At 38.9% G+C, this 17,696-nt stretch overlaps 2 protein-coding genes across 2 annotated transcripts in view; one reads left to right on the top strand and one right to left on the bottom strand.

Annotated features, from left to right (window-relative positions):
* The window catches only part of LOC134798210 (dystroglycan 1), an 83,373-nt gene extending 78,796 nt beyond the window's left edge, over nt 1-4,577 (top strand). Inside the window, exons 20-21 of the mRNA XM_063770575.1 lie at nt 739-1,103; nt 2,467-4,577. Of these exons, the coding sequence (XP_063626645.1) occupies nt 739-1,103; nt 2,467-2,750 (649 nt within the window). The 3' untranslated portion in view covers nt 2,751-4,577. The remainder of the gene's footprint in view (nt 1-738; nt 1,104-2,466) is intronic.
* A 680-nt stretch (nt 4,578-5,257) lies between these two features.
* Nucleotides 5,258-17,696, bottom strand: part of LOC134798172 (follistatin) — a 34,686-nt gene continuing 22,247 nt past the window's right edge. The window contains exons 4-6 of the mRNA XM_063770517.1: nt 8,579-8,794; nt 7,715-7,936; nt 5,258-7,454 (exon numbers count right to left, since the gene is read on the bottom strand). Coding sequence (XP_063626587.1) covers nt 7,384-7,454; nt 7,715-7,936; nt 8,579-8,794 — 509 coding nt within the window. The 3' untranslated portion in view covers nt 5,258-7,383. The remainder of the gene's footprint in view (nt 7,455-7,714; nt 7,937-8,578; nt 8,795-17,696) is intronic.

The raw sequence follows: 17,696 nt of genomic DNA on the forward strand, positions 1-17,696 counted from the left end.
TTTAGAAGCTTCAAGTTCCAAGACCTCCACATCTTGTAGTTCAGTATATAAAATCAGTGTACACCTTGAACGTATTGCAAAATAGGATATACGAACATATTCAAAATTGATATTATGTCTCGCCTAGTAGCAAAAACAAATGGTTTCTACTCTTTTCATGACGCTCAATAGAAACTTTTTATTAAAAACTATAATTTTTTTATTTCTTCATTATCTCTAAATCATGCGCAATGTTGAGAGTACTCAACATTGGTTGCCAATGGTGATATTGTGAAAGTTGGGCAATGTTGAGTATTCTTAACATATGTTTTCTAGAAGATCATATACAAAATATTTTTTTTATTATTTTTCTGTACTTTATATTACCCCTAAGAACTCATTTATGTGCTTAAAAGCAGAAAACATTTGAAAAATTTTTTTGAGCATTAAAGGGTTAAAAGTCCGTTACATTTGTATACAGTTTCTAAGAAACATGAGCGGAAAATGTATCGTCAGATACGATAACTTTTTCAGTAGTCGTTTTGTTTTGTCAAGTCAATCATGGTTGGTAATTCGATCCTAAATTTCCGTCTGAACTATTTAATGAAGTTTCGATATTGGCCAGGTTTTACCGACTGATAATGATCTAAAAACGTAATCTACAATTTAAATAATTCGCATTGAATTCGACACCTACGTAACGTAATAGGGTATGTAATTAGTTTTAGCAAAAAATAACATTGTATTTTGTATCCTCAGGTACAACACCAGCTTACCAATGGATAGCTGTCCAAAAGACAAAATCGAGACGCTCCGCAAAATGATTATCGCCGACGACGGCGCTCTAAAAGACATCGTCGACACCGTGTTCGACAAGGAGAAGGTCATGTCGATAACCCTCATCCCGCTAGGGTTGTGCGGCGACCAGAACACGAAGATCGTCAAGCCGCCGCCGCCGCCGCCGGGCGGGTCGCCGACCCTGCACGCCGGCAAGCCTGGTGCGGCGGCCGAGGCCGGCTACACGGAGTACCTGGTCACCTTCGTCATCCCCGCCGTCGTTATCGTCTGCATGCTGCTCGTGGCCGGCATCATCGCCTGCGTGCTCTATAGGAGGCGACGAACCGGTACGTGCTTCTATATTATTTATAATATAATTAACGTTGAATGTAGTCATTGAAATCAAAATATTTGACACGCAGGGTTCGATAGATAATAAATAAAAGTATTTCAGTAGTGATTGCCCGGTAATTATATGATAAGTAAATAAGTATCGAGAATCTTTATGAATTAGAAGCCCGTTCACACGGCAGATCACTCGGTGTGGCAATACGAGTTCGTTAACCTTAATCGATAAAGTGTGTTAGTTTGATAACCGTATGTACGAAATAACACACTAATGTTAACCCATTATAGACTAACGGTGCCATATGGTACCATTTTCACAAGCTTTTATTTTTGTATGGAAAAACGAAAACATGATAAAACTTTTAACCTTTTGGACGCCAATGACCGATATATCCGCACCGCAGGTTCAACGCCAAAGACCGATTAATCGGGCACAGGCCACAGAGCAACATAGAACTACGTGCATAATATGCATAAAGTTCAATTTCAGTTTTGACACTTCGGTGACGTGGCGTCTGAGTGACAGCTTTTGTGTTTGACACGGCGTCGAAAAGGTTAATGACCTAAAATAACTTCAAGAACAATATACTAGAAAATTTTAGAATTGGCCTAAAAAAATTGAAGCTATAATGGGTGTGGTTACGTTGTTAAATATCTATTTCGATCAATTTAGGTGGCAATGATGAACCCGTCCCCCAGGTGATAATACGCTTTTATATCGCTTGATTCACTCGCGAAAGTAGGTAATTACTTACACCCCATTATACAAGCGTACACTTTCTAAGTCACTGAGATAACTGATAGCACGCGATTAAACTTTAATTGACGTTTTCGTAATTGGCTATTATTATGTAAAGCACATCATTATTACAAAATGTAAGCTATTACTATGTTGAAAGTGTTTTCACACTATAGACTGCAAAAAACTATTTATTGCAGATTGTATATTTAGCACGAATAATTCCAAGCTGTAGTTGTTAGTTCGATTTTCACGTTTGATTAGGATATATTACATTTAATACAATATATTGCCGTATGAAAGCACTAGCAGTCGTTTCCATCATTCCTATCATTGTAATACGAAGTTTATAGGCATAAGGACATTTAGAGATCATTTTCTTTTTTACCACGAGGAGTGCCAAAAAACATTCTACCCATTTGCATTTGAAGTCAATAATGTAATAACGTTGTTACGTTAATCTTTTGTTTGAAAAGAGCATCGCACAAAACAAAGAAATGCATCTCGGATTTAAAATGGCTTAAATTATTTTTACATAAGTCAGGATTAAGGGAACACTGTTCTTAAAACATAGAGCAAAAAAAATAGTACGGCAGCACCTAAATTGAAACTTGAAATTCCAGGAAAAATGAGCGTCGGCGACGAGGAGGAGCGCCAGGCGTTCCGCTCGAAGGGCATCCCGGTGATCTTCCAGGACGAGCTGGACGAGCGCGGCGACGCGGAGCCCGTGCACAAGAGCCCCGTCATCATGCGCGAGGAGAAGCCCCCGCTGCTCCCGCCCGCGCCCGACTACCGCGGCGACGACGCGCCCTACCGCCCGCCGCCGCCCTTCGCCGCCTCCCGCACCCCCCCGAGGCCCAAGGCCACGCCCACCTACAGGAAGCCTCCCCCGTACGTCCCGCCTTAACTCGCCTTTCGTCTTTCTCGATCCCGAGTTCATCGCTAGGACTAACATTTTCGTTCGGAATCAGCTTTACTAGTCGACGATATCCAAATTTTTCTTTCCTATTTATTTCTTTCGCCCTTCGACGCGATCGCGATGTTCAGGTCGATTCACAAGAGCTGGCACGAATGAATGAGTGAATATATACAGGTGTCACTGATACAACTCGTACAATGAAAGTTTCGTTCATTCAATTCGTGCCAGCTTTCGTGAATCAACCTGTAGTTGTGGACGAAATGCATTTATTACAAAATTATTGATAAGTAGGGTTAGCCTCGTATCGTCGAAACAAGGAATTGCACCGTTAACGTTTAGTGGCCGCGAATTTCTTCGTCGTAATTTAAGTCGCGAAATAGAATTGTGAGGTTTTTATACATATTTGGTGACTTCGCGAAACAATAATTAAGTGTTATTATTGTTGAAGTAGATGACGTTGTTAGCTCTTAGCGTAGGAGGAGCTCTGTCACTAATGATATCGCGTCTAGTGCAACGATTTGTGAGTGCTAACCTATTAGGTGATTGTAAACCTAAATACTTACATAATAAGGTTCCATTTTGAATGTTTTCTAGTAATTTCGACGCGAAGTCATTTTATAAGTCTATTTGCTCTTACATTTTGTTGCCTAGACATGAGATGGGACTTCTGTATGCGTCACATGAAGTATACTATGTAACATACGCACCGCATCAGTAGTGAGGTTCGGCTTGAAGCGTGCCATTTCGAACATGTGACATTTAAAGTAAAACATATCGACAACTGTAATGTAACATGTTAGCCTTTAGCGTAGTTCTTCCATACACGATATTTTGTAACAAAATTATGTAAGTAGTGTGTGCATGCGACGTCGTGATATGGGGTGTGAGGCGCGTACCTGCAGTAGATAACTGTCATAAAATGTATACAATTTGTAGCCTTATACCGTTGTAATAAGGTGTAAAACTGTATACATATTTATGATATTGACTGTAGTGTCGGGCTAGTTCGAATCGAATCCTAACTTCGCCGCCGGAACGAAGTCCTTTGCGGCGGCAACTGTTAATTACAATTAACGTTTATGTATTAATAAAAATATACAATCGACTTTAATCCTAGGCTACGAATAGATATTTTTAAGGATAAAATATCATTTTGTACTTGTCTAATTATTACCATAGGGTATAAGGTTAACAAATGTGTAAACGATATAGACTATGAACGAAATGAGCTATATAAAATAACTTTCCTTTGGATGTATTTTTTTCTACTGTACTCATTTAGAGTTTGCATTTATAGATCTTTTTAGTGTTATTATTGTACAATTTTATATGACAGCGAGGTTTTTTTTTTTTTTTTCTTTATATTCGTTTCTTAATAGTTGTACTTAATTGTGTCCGTTAACAAATACCGAACCATTACTGTCATTTGATAGACTTAATGTTGATCGATATATACGCACATAATCGTAAGTTATTCGAGTTTGTATAAATTCGGCAAAAATTCGACTCCTGATTCTGTCAAAGACCATTTATATTATATGTGCTTTGTGACAGGGTTAAGAATTTATTGACAAAGGGATTTAATTTTTGCGATAATTTATACTCGAGGTTACTATGGCGAAACTCCGTGAAATTATATCGTGTCTGTGTATGTAATCTGCATTCTAGTCCAGACAGCTATAAACCAAGAAGTGATTTGACATACTTACAATAAGAAATAATAAGTCAACGGAGTTTTCTTCATAAAAATTACCTAACAAATGTTTGTATTTGACAGGTTTTTTACTTGGAAATAAAATAAAATGGTCTAGTAAACTCCTCTTTTCATTTAAAATGCTCCTTCCGCCACAGAATAAATAATAGTAAGGTACAAAAACTCACTCTCTAACAAAACGCGTCTGTTACGATCAGGACAGATATGACCGCTAGGTGGCGACAGCGCCACGCGCGGCTTATGGCTAGCCACCAAAATTGGTGTGGAACGGATGTACTTGTAGCTCCTGTTTCAAAGCGACGAAATCGCGGAGTGAGCCACGCCTGCTTCTACCTTGATTATAAAAGCCGTAACAGACGGGTGTATAAACAGCATCACTTAACTGTCCATCGGTGGACCTTATACAAAAGGCATAAGGTCCACCGCTTGGCGATGGTACAGGATCGCAATCTTGGTCCGGTCAAAATATCTTTCATCATCATCATCATCATCTCAGCCATAAGACGTCCACTGCTGAACATAGGCCTCCCCCTTGGACCTCCATACGTGCCGGTTGGAAGCGACCCGCATCCAGCGTCTTCCGGCGACCTTAACAAGATCGTCTGTCCATCTTGTGGGTGGACGTCCTACGCTGCGCTTGCTAGTCCGTGGTCTCCACTCGAGCACTTTTCGACCCCATCGGCCATCTCTGCGTGCAATGTGGCCTGCCCATTGCCACTATCAAAATATCTTTAAATCTTAAATATTATAATAAAATAAAGGATAAATGAAAAGTCCAATGCTCCATGTAAAATATTTATGAAGACCAAGAAAAGTAATCAACAAGGACAAATATATTATACATCATCTAATGTTCGCAATGAGTAACTACAACAAGTAAGTATTATTATATCAGGTGCAGTTAACAACTTGTTTAGCACTAGGAAGTAATTGACAAGAGCTAAGTCATATATTATGTATTAGTTACGTCCACATTCTAAATCTAAGTACCATCATTTGCCCGCACAAAGTATGACACGAATTTGAAACACCATATAGGTAGTAGTTATAATGAATTTTATTACAGTTTTCTAAAAGTCTATATTATAGAGGTGCCAAGTACGGTCGAAAGTATTAATTTATGCATTTCGTAGCTTGTCACAGTGGCAATCAATATGAAAGTTTAACGCAAAGTATTAATTTATAACCCATTTCGTACCTTGTCACAGTGACAATCGAGATGTAAGTGGGCAGTTAACGCAAAGTATTAATTTATGACCCATTTCGTACCTTGTCACAGTGACAATCAATATGAAAGTCGCTAGAGACCTCATACTATTGTCACTGTGACAAGGTAGAAAACGGGTCATAAATCAAAACTTTCGACTGTACAAAATCGTGCCTTACTAAAAAAAACTATTAAAAGCTTACACACTACACCACCGATACAAGTGACAAATTACTCTATCTAGCATATAATGTGTAGTATCTCAATCTTGGCCTGTCTAGGGACTTGCAACCAAATTATACACCATTTTAATAGGACGAATAATAGGCGTGTTAAAATTAGGTAATTCAAATTTAATAAATACAGGTTTAAAGCTAAAAATAGTGGCGCAATCAAGCTGGGGATAGAATGTGGACTAGTTGACTCGCGTTTTTAGAAACCGAGTTACTTATTAAAGCTAAGCAGGACGCCAAGAGAGTCAATCCACTAAAACTGACATCACACATCGCTTTGACTCCGTCGAGAAATACGAATACTCTAACAAGATAAAACGTGCTGGAAACTTTTAGAAATAATTTAAAAGTAACAATAAATTACTTTCTATCTACAGTCTATTAAAATCACCTAACATCCAATTTATAAAATGTTTCGAAAATAAGAATATTCTAAAAATCTTAAATACATATAATACTGAAAACGATTTAACACTCTAAACATGCCCAAATTGCATTTTTACCGTAGCCACGACAGTTTGACTCATTTCTAAAAAACAAAAATTTACACACATGAATATCATACCATTTTCAATGAAAATTATTGCACTAAAACTTAATATTTCATAACTTAATAATAAATATTGCATAAGCGTCAAAACCACGTTCTCGTCAAGTAAAATATCAAGTCTTAGTTAATAAAATTTTATGAACAATTGTCAGTCCGATGAAAGTATTATTTTAAGTTACCCTAGCGGCTACGTCGTATCGACGAAGAAAATTCCAATTTAACTAGAGAGTTTCTACTAGTACAGTAAGATTCCAAATTTTGTGCTAACTACACTTCTAAGTATATTTATTTTCTGACTAAATATTAAGTACGATTTGGTGCTCAAATTTAATTATGTAAGTGTTAATTAAAACTATAGAATTATTTATCTACATAGATCGAAATATGAATCGTTCGATAAAAATTATCTAATGCTACAAGTATCTACGTTTTTTGAATTTGGTTAATACTAATAAAATTGACTCGTCCTATGGACCAAACAGTAAGTTCTGCGTCCTTCCTTATCATACCATGCTTATCTCATTCGAATCTAGTAATCAACCCGACTACTAGGTAGACAGAAATCAGTTCAAAACACTACTAAAATGTGCCATTAAAATCCTACATTCTAAAGTTAATGTCCGTATGTTTGCAGCCAGTAACGAAACTCCTCTCATTGACACGGTATTTGCCTCCATTTCATCAAATCGGAACTAAATGGTGTCTTGAACCTATAGAGCTATGTCAAACTAACTTTTTACCAGAAATCTTACTATTTGGACATAGTTCTAAGGTGTCCCTTTGTCAAGAAAGCCTTATACAGTAAAATTCAGTCGTAAAAGTTCGTTTCTTGGGCTTCGACCATTAACTTAAAAGACTCGGACATTAACACAAAACGTAGGTTAAACCGAAGCAGCAAGTATACAAAATGACTGTGACTATAGCACGCGCTTGCTGACACCTCCGCTTCGCTCTTCGGTCACTCTATTGTCCGTTATGTTTTTGCTCCCTGGAAATAATAATAAATAATGTTAATTAATATGTTTAACAATAGAATGAAGCATGTCTGCCTAAGATCGCTGCCCGTAAGACAAGCTGGAGCATATAAGCTTTTTGTCAAGACCCCCGGAGGACCTAAGTAGGTACTTTAAGTGTGCACAAAATAGCAAATTATTTTTTAACGGACGGCGTCAGTGTGTATTCCCTGGCGCTCGAGGCACTGCAATTGGCCCGAGAGTTGTCCGTTTCAAATCTTCACTTGCAACCTACCTTTGCAAGGCCCAGGATGCAACGGATCGACGACTTGCCCGGCGTGGCAGGCCGCCCGCTGGAGGCGGCACCACGAGGGGTAAGTCCGTGAGTCCGTCCCGCACAGCTCTCGCCGTAAGCCTCCTCCACACGAACCGCACGACACGCACCGCGCGCCACTCGCGCCGCCCGCGACGCATCGTTGACCGGCGTTGCACGATATTGTGGAGCAGGTTGCGTTCGCTGTAAAAGAAACATGTTCATGAACTATTCCTGCATTAATTTGATAATATATTATTATAGGTCTTCTATAATAGGTCAGGCAACGAATGCTCAAAAAAAGGAACACAATTTTTGACTCCGCAACTTTGTTTGGACTCGTTAGGAGGTGAACATATCAAAAGTCCCCGGCCGTAGCCCTTGAGCCGGGGGGGAGTTTGAAGGTCCCATTTTTATGGTTTTTCGATTATATCTGGGAAGCTATGCAGCTTAGCGACATGGCCACTTATACACAATGAAAGTTACTTTAATTTGTTACAAGTTTCATTTTGTCAAGTTTCTCGATATCTTGAATAGTTTTTGAGATATCCGCTCTTGAAAGTAAGTAAGTATTTATGTGTAATGCACCTAGAATACCTAATATAATATTTATACATAAAATTAAAAAGGTCTACTAAAATTTCATGCACTATCTTTAGAATAAGAGCCCTTGAATGGCCAATGTCAAACGCCTTTTTCACTTTGTGTAGAGGCCTCGTGCAGCGTTGAAGCCGCAGCGTACAAACCATCATCGGCTGCGGTCGCAACACTATTCTTATGCAGCGCGCACCGCAGGATCTACCATGGTTAAGAGTACATACACATACATACACCTCTACAATTTACCTTTGCAAGAGCCTTTATAAGCCAGCGGCAGCGCCTTCCCGCGCTCGCACGCCGCGCGCCGCAACGCGCAGGCGCCGGCGTAGGTGCGGCCGTCGACAGCGCACACGGGCGCGCCGGCCACGCTGCACGCGCCGCAGCGCACGCAATGTGCGCCGAGCTCGGCGTCCAGCACGCAGCGCTTGTCGCCGCCGCAGCGGACGCCGTCGCAGCTACCCACTAAAACAAGACGTAGAAATTAAAAGAGATAGGTACTTAACTCTTAAACAAATGAGATAAAATCGTGCAAAGTGGACGAAAAACAGTCGGACTGGATCCTGGGCCTAGGCTCCGAAGTGGTCGCAACCGGAATAAAGATAGATAAGGAGAGAGAGAAACAGATATAAATCACTCAGTGTGAAATATATATATGAAAACTAAATATCTACTTAAAGTACTTATTTAAATATCTAACAAAAAGCTTTACACTGAGGGTAAAGACCTGAAGTAAGTATAAGTGTAATAAGTTAAGTACCTACCTACATTGAGCGTTAAACGATTCTAAGTTACCTATCTTATACATGCCATATTCATATTTGATTATTCTACTTAGCTTGTTCATTGTTATCATAAATATCGGAAATATTCACTACATCCACCATACTTCCCCCGTATTACTAAAATGAAAATATATTATTTTACAAACCGTAACACAATCCGGTTCAATAAATGAATAACCAGAACTCTGAACTAGAATTTCATAGAGAATATTGAATTTCCGAAGCTGCAGTTTTTATCTGACACAATGGTCTATCGAAGCTCCGAAGCGGATTAATTATTTTCCATAAAACAGCACGTCGCTGCGGGCTTTTTCTCTCAAAGGGATATAGTTTTACGTCGATATGTTGGCGTAATATCTCTATAGGTACACAAGACTAGTACAGTATTCCATTCTATACCTATACATTTTTTATAGGTTATGTTCGATTACGAACTTTGTTTATAGGTAGATAGGATAAGCACAATGATTACTTGACTAATGACTATTATAGGTACTTACAGCACCTAAGTGGGAAAGCAACGATTGGAATTTGGAATACAAATCACAAAATTACTTTGTCACGTGAAAACAGTACCTACATTTTTTGAATTTATATCTCTCCACTAGTGTTAGGTACCTTTTAAAGGCCGATTAAACCTAGTCTGGCGTGTTGTTCGCTACTCGTTCCTTACATCCGCTGAAACTAGTTAAAAGGTCTGCGCCGCCCACTGATGTAACATAATAACGGAGTAGAAATCAGCGCCGTCTGGGCAGTATTCGCTTTTCCCACCCGATTGTATCGGTTTATAGAGCGGCCAGTCTAGACGAAACTGCGATGCAGCGCCGGCGCTTTTACATCTTAGCTAAGATTATAAGAATTGTTCAATACAGAATTGTCAGTGGTACCTCTAACAAAATTTTTTTTTGAAATGCTTCATCCCGCGGACACGCTTCAGAAACAGCCAATACATATCCTACCTGTTCTTCAAATTAGCCAATTGATATTCATTACTTACATACAATACATGACTTTCGCCCGATTGTCGCAAGAGAATCAAACTATGCTTAACAACTTACCCAAATTATGTAGGTAATTTAAAAGCCCTAAAAACTGAAAAATATTTTGCTACCTGCTGAAAATGTGATGTAAATATCGGGCTACTTTAAACGTGATTAATAATCTCTGAGGACGTTTAGTACATTCATTGTGTGGCCCTGGGCAGTTAAAGCAATGAGCACTTCGTCTTTTGTTTTTAATATTATAAAAATGTATAGACCTACAAGCGCAAGAGTTAATGTATGAAAAGTTTAACGGCTGTCTGTGGCGAGCCTACCGCTCGTAAAACGCAATGAAACGTTCGGCCGAGCGGTGATGTTATCGTGCTATTATTCATGTTATGGAATGGGGACGTCTGGGTCAGACGCACCACGGACGCGTTGAGACTGCCTGTTATATACAAAAGGGTTCAATAGGCTATGTACCTACTCTGAGGTCTCTAATGTAGAAGAAATCTAAAATTAGTAAAATATTGTCTGAAGTAACGCAAACAGCTATCTACTAGCTTAGAAAAAATGTAAGGTGTGACCAACGAGGGTGGAGAGGGACCAAAAAGAGTAGTTATGCAAACACTGTAGCCTAAGGACACAGCGTGCAATTCACAAGATGTCACGATTTTACTGCTGCACTGACGGGTTATTGACACAATTTCAGTTCAGATCTTTCGGCAGATTTAGCGAATTTACAAAGCGAAAAGTTATCAATAGGTAAACTTAAACATATCATTAAATTAATCAAGGTAAACCACGATTAGCAAAAAAATGTGACGAAACCTCACATTTTTTTTTACATAGATATCTACACCTAGACACCTTCATTAATAACTGGCCGGAAAAAGCTCAACAACGGGAGTCGTGGAAATGAAAGAGAGATGCTTTTGTCCAGCAGTGGGACACTATAACGGGCTATTAAAAAAAAGATACCTACAACTTTAAGGGCGAGTTGCCAACCAACCACAGTTAACAGACTGATCAACGTCACGCAGCAGAGATCTATGAAACTTCCCATAAAATAAAATTTAACGAAGGCTTTAATGGTGACAGAGGGTTTGGTGCAACCGACCCTAAGTGTGTGTCCCGTCAATGGTCAATTTAAAGTATTTAACATTGTATTCACATAACGGCAAGGTAGCAGACCGGGCGCGGGTGCGGGCCGGGTCTCTCTGTAGGTAATTGCACTCAATCTGCACTCTCACAGGTGACATCCAGAAGCTACTGACATATTTGCTTCTCCTTCGCAGACTGCATCCTCTCTTCAGTTTATTTTCAAGCTTTTATTTAACTTGCAGCAATGTACTTACGTGTGAAGAAATTGTATAAAATTATTGAGGGCGCCACTTCCTACGTAACTGGGGGGCGATTTTTGAATTTCGATCGCTCGATTTCGTCACTCGAAAATCGGTGGAAAACGGTGAAATGCTAATTTTTGAAATACGGACTATCGAAATTTGGAATCTATTGGTATTGACCACTCGATTTCAATTCTATTAGTATAATTTAAATGCCTAGTAGTTCAGATATTATATAACGAAATACACGAAATCGAGTGGTCGAATTTCAAAAATCGGCCCCCTGTCACATTTTTGACGTAAAATACTTAAACATGGCAACAATTTAGTATGGAATTTTTATAGTTCCATTTTATTTAATTTCTACTATTTTATGTCGGACTATAAGTTCGGGTCAAATTTTGCTAGCCAAATCAGGCTTAATCCCCATTATTCGATTGAGCTAAAACATCAGATCTGATGATTGGATGGACCGGACCCATAGGAACTACATATATGATTGCAACCTCATTGTGTTTCGGTTTGTTAGAAATGCTAGAATTGTCCCGATGAGAATTAGTTGACTGTTGAAAGAAAAGTAATTCAGGAATCAGTTCAACAAAGAAACTTTATTATATTGATTATTCCAATAGGTAATTAACTAATAAAAAATTAAAAACGTTCGGCTATTGATTGAGCTAAAACATCAGATCTGATGATTGGATGGACCGGAGTTGGCCATAGGAACTACATACATATATGATTGCAACCTCATTGTGTTTCGGTTTGTTAGAAATGCTAGAATTGTCCCGATGAGAATTAGTTGACTGTTGAAAGAAAAGTAGTTCAGGAATCAGTTCAACAAAGAAACTTTATTATATTGGTTATTCCAATAGGTAATTAACTAATAAAAATCCATCCTTCGCCCAATACTGGTACTTTCTTGGATCCGGCCTCCCTTAGACTGGCGACTGGTTTGCGACTCGGGGTTTCGGTGTGTACGCCACACATATGCTCTTGTGGCACGGACGTGGACCGACTGGGACACCACGGATTATCTTGTCAAAAAAGTGCAGGCCGTTTTTCGAGACATGCGTCGCTTAATGACATAGTCCGTCGGTCTCTTGCCACCATCAATGTGCCTGCTCTTCTTGAGCCGACTGGCATTATCAGAGATGATGGCAAGAGGCCCGATGGAGTGTCCTTAGTTCCTTGGAGCTTGGGACGGATGTTAGTGTGGGATGCTACCTGCGTAGACACACTGGCACCGTCCCACCTCCAACGGACTACTGTAAAAGCGGGCGGAGCGGCGGAAAGCGCCGAAATTCTAAAACGTAACAAATATAAGCCTCGGTAGAGAGTACCATTTTGTACCATTTGGAGTTGAAACTCTAGGTCCATGGGGTCCCAGCGCGCATAAGTTGTTCGCAGAAATCGCGAAGCGTCTGGTTGACGTAACTGGTGACCGAAGAGCTGGCGGCTACCTCGCACAACGTATCAGCATTGCGATACAGCGAGGAAATGCCGCCAGCATCCTTGGTACAATGCCTCAAGGGCCTATTTTAGATTTAAGCTAGTTATTAATTTAGTTTAGTAGTACCACTGTATATATATTGTATGTAAATAAATGATAAAAAAAAAAAAAAAACGTTTGGCTATGTAGAGTGCTTAATTCATAAAACATTTCACATCATATGTTGCGTTATATTTTAATATAAGTACAATAAAGAAACTTTACTGATGGATTTTCTGACGTTATGCCTGCAAATTTTAAAATGATTTGCAATAAAATAATGAAAAAATTACGTGCGTTTAGATCAGCGTTAGGAAAAGTACCAGCATCAAGTCGTAAAGCATGTCTCAATGACTCTCGAAGCTTAAGTACTGACGATGATATGTTTACTTTTAGTATGAGGATATTATTTTAAGTATAAAGAGTGTGTTGTAGCAATGTAGTATCAAAGCTTATATGACCGAAATAACGTTTATTTCAAACCATTATGACCAATTCTTAATTTTAGCCACGATAATATTATTTCTTATCATATGTACCGGACCTGGTCGGTTTTTCAACTTCTTAATCATCATTTACATTCTGATACAGTCCGATGCAAATGCAAGCAAGTCTTATTAATGTAAAGAAATTCATTTACAATCAGGATCCATAAAATTGCAGTTTATGCGATCGTACGGCCAATTAATTGAAACTTGCAATATTTTATCACGTTCTTCAGTATAGGTACATGATACAGCAAGTCTAGGAAATGTGTAGGTGGTCAAACTCGCTGTTTCCATGTTTATTTTGCAGTCTACGAACATCTATACAAAGTACCCAGTGTATATACAGTTACTCATAATGTATATGCAAGTGGTCGTTATCGATTTTGCACGGTTGAAGTGGTCTCAGTTGTCATCCAGCCGTAATAACAGCCTAAGGCGTAACGTATTTACACAAAACACGAAGTGTCGGAGTGGTCATTATCACTAAACACATAGTGGGCTCGCTTGGTTTCTGGTCTATAATTTTGTAGCATTACTGCAATTAGGTTGTTAGCTGCAGGCTGGCGGTGGCACTGATAAGCTTATACCGTGGCAGCAGCACTTGGTAGCCAATTCTGACATGCGATACTCCAGCTGCCGTCTTTTTCTATATGGGATATTAATAAAACGAAGGAGGACTACCGCGGCGAACGTTAAATACATAAAAATCTAAATAGTTTGTGATATATTGATGTTGTGATGCACTTGAAGAGGGTATGGCCATATTCTACAGGCTGCAGGCTACATTTAAAATGGAATCAGAGAGGAAGAAAGGAGAGATTATATTTAAATTCTTGACTGCTTATGTTAGTGCAAAATGACTAAGTAGTTCTGTCTAAAGGGGGATTGGCAGTTGGAACTTGGTAGTCTGAATGTCTATAGGTATATTCACATGACATTTGTAAGTAATTCATCAGAATCACGTGGAGCTTTATAGGTATATAAGAGCTCTTATAGACAACTTCGCGTAACCGCAAACTTTTTGTAAAAACGATAGAACAAAGCAAATAGGTTCAATAGTAGGTAGGTACTTGTCGAACTCTTTAATAACGACCCTTGCTATAAAAAAATCCACTCATTATCCATCTAGCGTAAACTGCAACCACAAATAGTCGAACGCTTTTTCATCGGACGCTCAACGGTGCAGTGCACGTTGCAAATGCATTCGAGAACCGCGGGTAGGGAGCGGCTCTCATTCACATGCATGCACCCCGGGCGACGCGGCCGGCCAGACGTATCGTGCATCGCAATGAGCCATTATTGAGTCGCGATTCCAATAGAGATGTAGCCAGCCTTCTAGGAACGAGCTCGCAATTTACTAGTGCGATAGTAGGGGAGTGTCCGGTCATTACTGCACTTGGGATTAATGCACTGGCCACGAACAAAACGACGCCGGGCCCGGTTCTTAATGGACGATTGTTTCTCTAGAACAAATGTACGCTATCCTGAATATAATAGCACGACCAGGAAACGGACCAAATATCATTGACGGGTTGCAAATCGTACGCCGAAGGTAAAACTCCTCACGGGGAAATACAACGTTACAAGTACGATATTTGTCAATTAATGTGACTTACTTTAAATTTAGTGAAGTATAGAAAACCGTTTCATCTATATATGCATAAAGGAACATAAATCTATTAGATAAATGATACCTAAAGTGAGTATTTTATACGTAAAGATTAAAATTAATAACTAAAGATAAAAATAAAACTGTTCCGGCTAAGTAGTCATGGTGGTTCACGCATGCGTTTACTGCGCAAGCGATGCTATTGTCCGAATACTTAATGAAGTAAGTTGTCCCTCGAGCTCTTATCACTTACACCGCACCGCGGTCAAGCTCGGGTGCTCAATAGTGAGCCAGTGAACTTCCCGGGTTCTAGACTCGGGTCTAGGACGGTTGCTATGCGCGCGAGCATGATGGATGGATCTACACTTTGCTACCAAAAGAGTGTAAGTTAGTCAGGTCACGAACATTCTGAGGCCTTTATGTTACGCCTGTTCGTCGATGATGGTCACTGATGTGACGGGAAAAATATAACGGCTTTTCAGTGAAACTTTAAGACAGTTATAGGTACTCTACTCTAATTTTTTCACGTGATTAGTTTAATTTTAGCAAGTAGTTATTTTTTATGTTTTTAGATTGATTAACGACCGGCACGGATGTGCACCGATGATGATTAATATCAAAATTAGTTATATTTTTATGTACTTAGCAAAATATGTAGGTAATGGAGTAATAAAGGCGTTCCTTACTCACACATGACTTAAAAGTAGGTACCTAATTATCCATGCAAGCCCTAGTGTGAACACGTTATTTCTCGAATACAAATGCGTAACTACCTACCTAACAAAACCAAATGATCTGTTGATAGTTATATCACACATTAAAATAGACAAGACAGTAAATTGGTTTTACTCGTATCTTGTAGGTAAATTTACTTTATATCCTGTTGAAGTCCGGCATATAAAATTGTTATTGTTGATAGTTGTGATGAAAAGTGACATTTAACATCTCGGGCACTCGTAACTTCGGAAAACATAAATTTTGAATTATATAGTAACAGATAACACGAATACCTATGAGTAACATCTTGTAACGTTGTAGTGGCGCCAAGAAATTGGCAATTTTCCTAAATCCTGAGTTATTTATACCACGTCGTAAAAATATGTCACTCATATTCGAAATAAAATGCAGATTTACCTTGAACTGACCTGGCAATATTTAAACAACGCATTTTGTGCAGTTTTGAGATTTAATTTAAAACTAGTTTTTAACATTACGCCTACGGGCAACATTCTCATAGAGAATATTATTTTAAAAACTAAAGTTCCAGTCATTGTAGCAAAATATAATATATTTAGTAGGTTAGTATACTTAGGGTAGTATGCTATTATTAGTAGAGATTTCTAAATGTTTAATATCTTTTCGGAGTTATTTTTAAGCATAGTGATGCCTCACAATTGAAATAAGTGGTGTATTTGGTATACATAAAAAAATCTATCATATTTGTGTTTTTATTAAATATTTCTATATGTGATCGACTAAACCTACCTTAACTATTATCATATGAAAGCTCTTTAAATGGAGAGTATAATCATATATTACATTCATATGATATCATAAAAGACACTCGTTTTGCACAAATTTATTTAAAAGTACCTAAAATAACTAAAACGCGAGTATAGGTAAAAGTGGTTTATTAACAAAAAAAAAACAACAAAAATAACAGATTCTTGACTGAAAATCAAAATATATGATTAGTACTTGGTACTGAAACCCTTTGCATCAAGAACAGCTTGGCATCTTCGGGGCAGTGATGCAATCAGCTTTGCGAGGAAAGAATTTGGAATGCGTTCCCATTCTTCCTTTAATTGCTCAAATCTTTCATTGATATTTCTTGCACTCACACGACGTCCTAGCTCCTTGCATAGATTTCCTATCGGATTCAAGTTCGGACTTTGACTGGGCCATTCCAAATTCCTCACTCTACGTTTTTCGAACCACTGCTTAACAAGATTCGATGAATGTTTCGGGTCATTATCTTGTTGAAATATAAACGCCCTGCCGAAATTTTGGCGTGCCCAGGGAAGAAAAACATCTTGTAATATTTCTTCATATACTTCCTTTGTCATAATCCCGTTTATTCGATGTAACGGACCAACGCCACTTGCACTGAAACATCCCCATACCATAAGGGAGCCGCCGCCGTGCTTGACTGTAGGGAGCTGGTACTTGGGGTCATAGCGAGCATTGTCGGGGCGTCGTATAGTACGTAATTCCATCTGTTCCAAACAGTAAAAACTTGGATTCGTCGCTCCAAATTACCTTTTCCCACATTTCGGCAGTCCAAGAAAGATGTTCTTTCGCATATTTTTTTCTAGCTGTCCGATTCTTCTTGGAAATAAGTGGTTTCTTAGCAGGGCGACGAGGACGAAGTCCACCATCAATCAGACGATTTCTTATAGTACGTACGGTCACAGAAACTGAATCTCCAGCCGATATTTCTCGCATAATGTCGCTCGCCGTGAATCGTGGATTGTCTCTGGCTAATCTCAAAATGTTGCGGTCAACCAAATGTGATGTGCAGCGGGGGCGACCAGGTTTGTTGGGCTTTTTTACACATCCGTGAAACTTTTCGCGTTTTAAAACCTTCGATATAGTCGACTGATGAAGTTGAAATTGCTTAACCAGCGTCGATTGCGTTAAGCCATTTTTGTACCCCATTACAATTGC

Source organism: Cydia splendana, chromosome 16 (genome assembly GCF_910591565.1).
Source record: "Cydia splendana chromosome 16, ilCydSple1.2, whole genome shotgun sequence".
In the NCBI taxonomy this organism is placed as follows: domain Eukaryota; kingdom Metazoa; phylum Arthropoda; class Insecta; order Lepidoptera; family Tortricidae; genus Cydia; species Cydia splendana.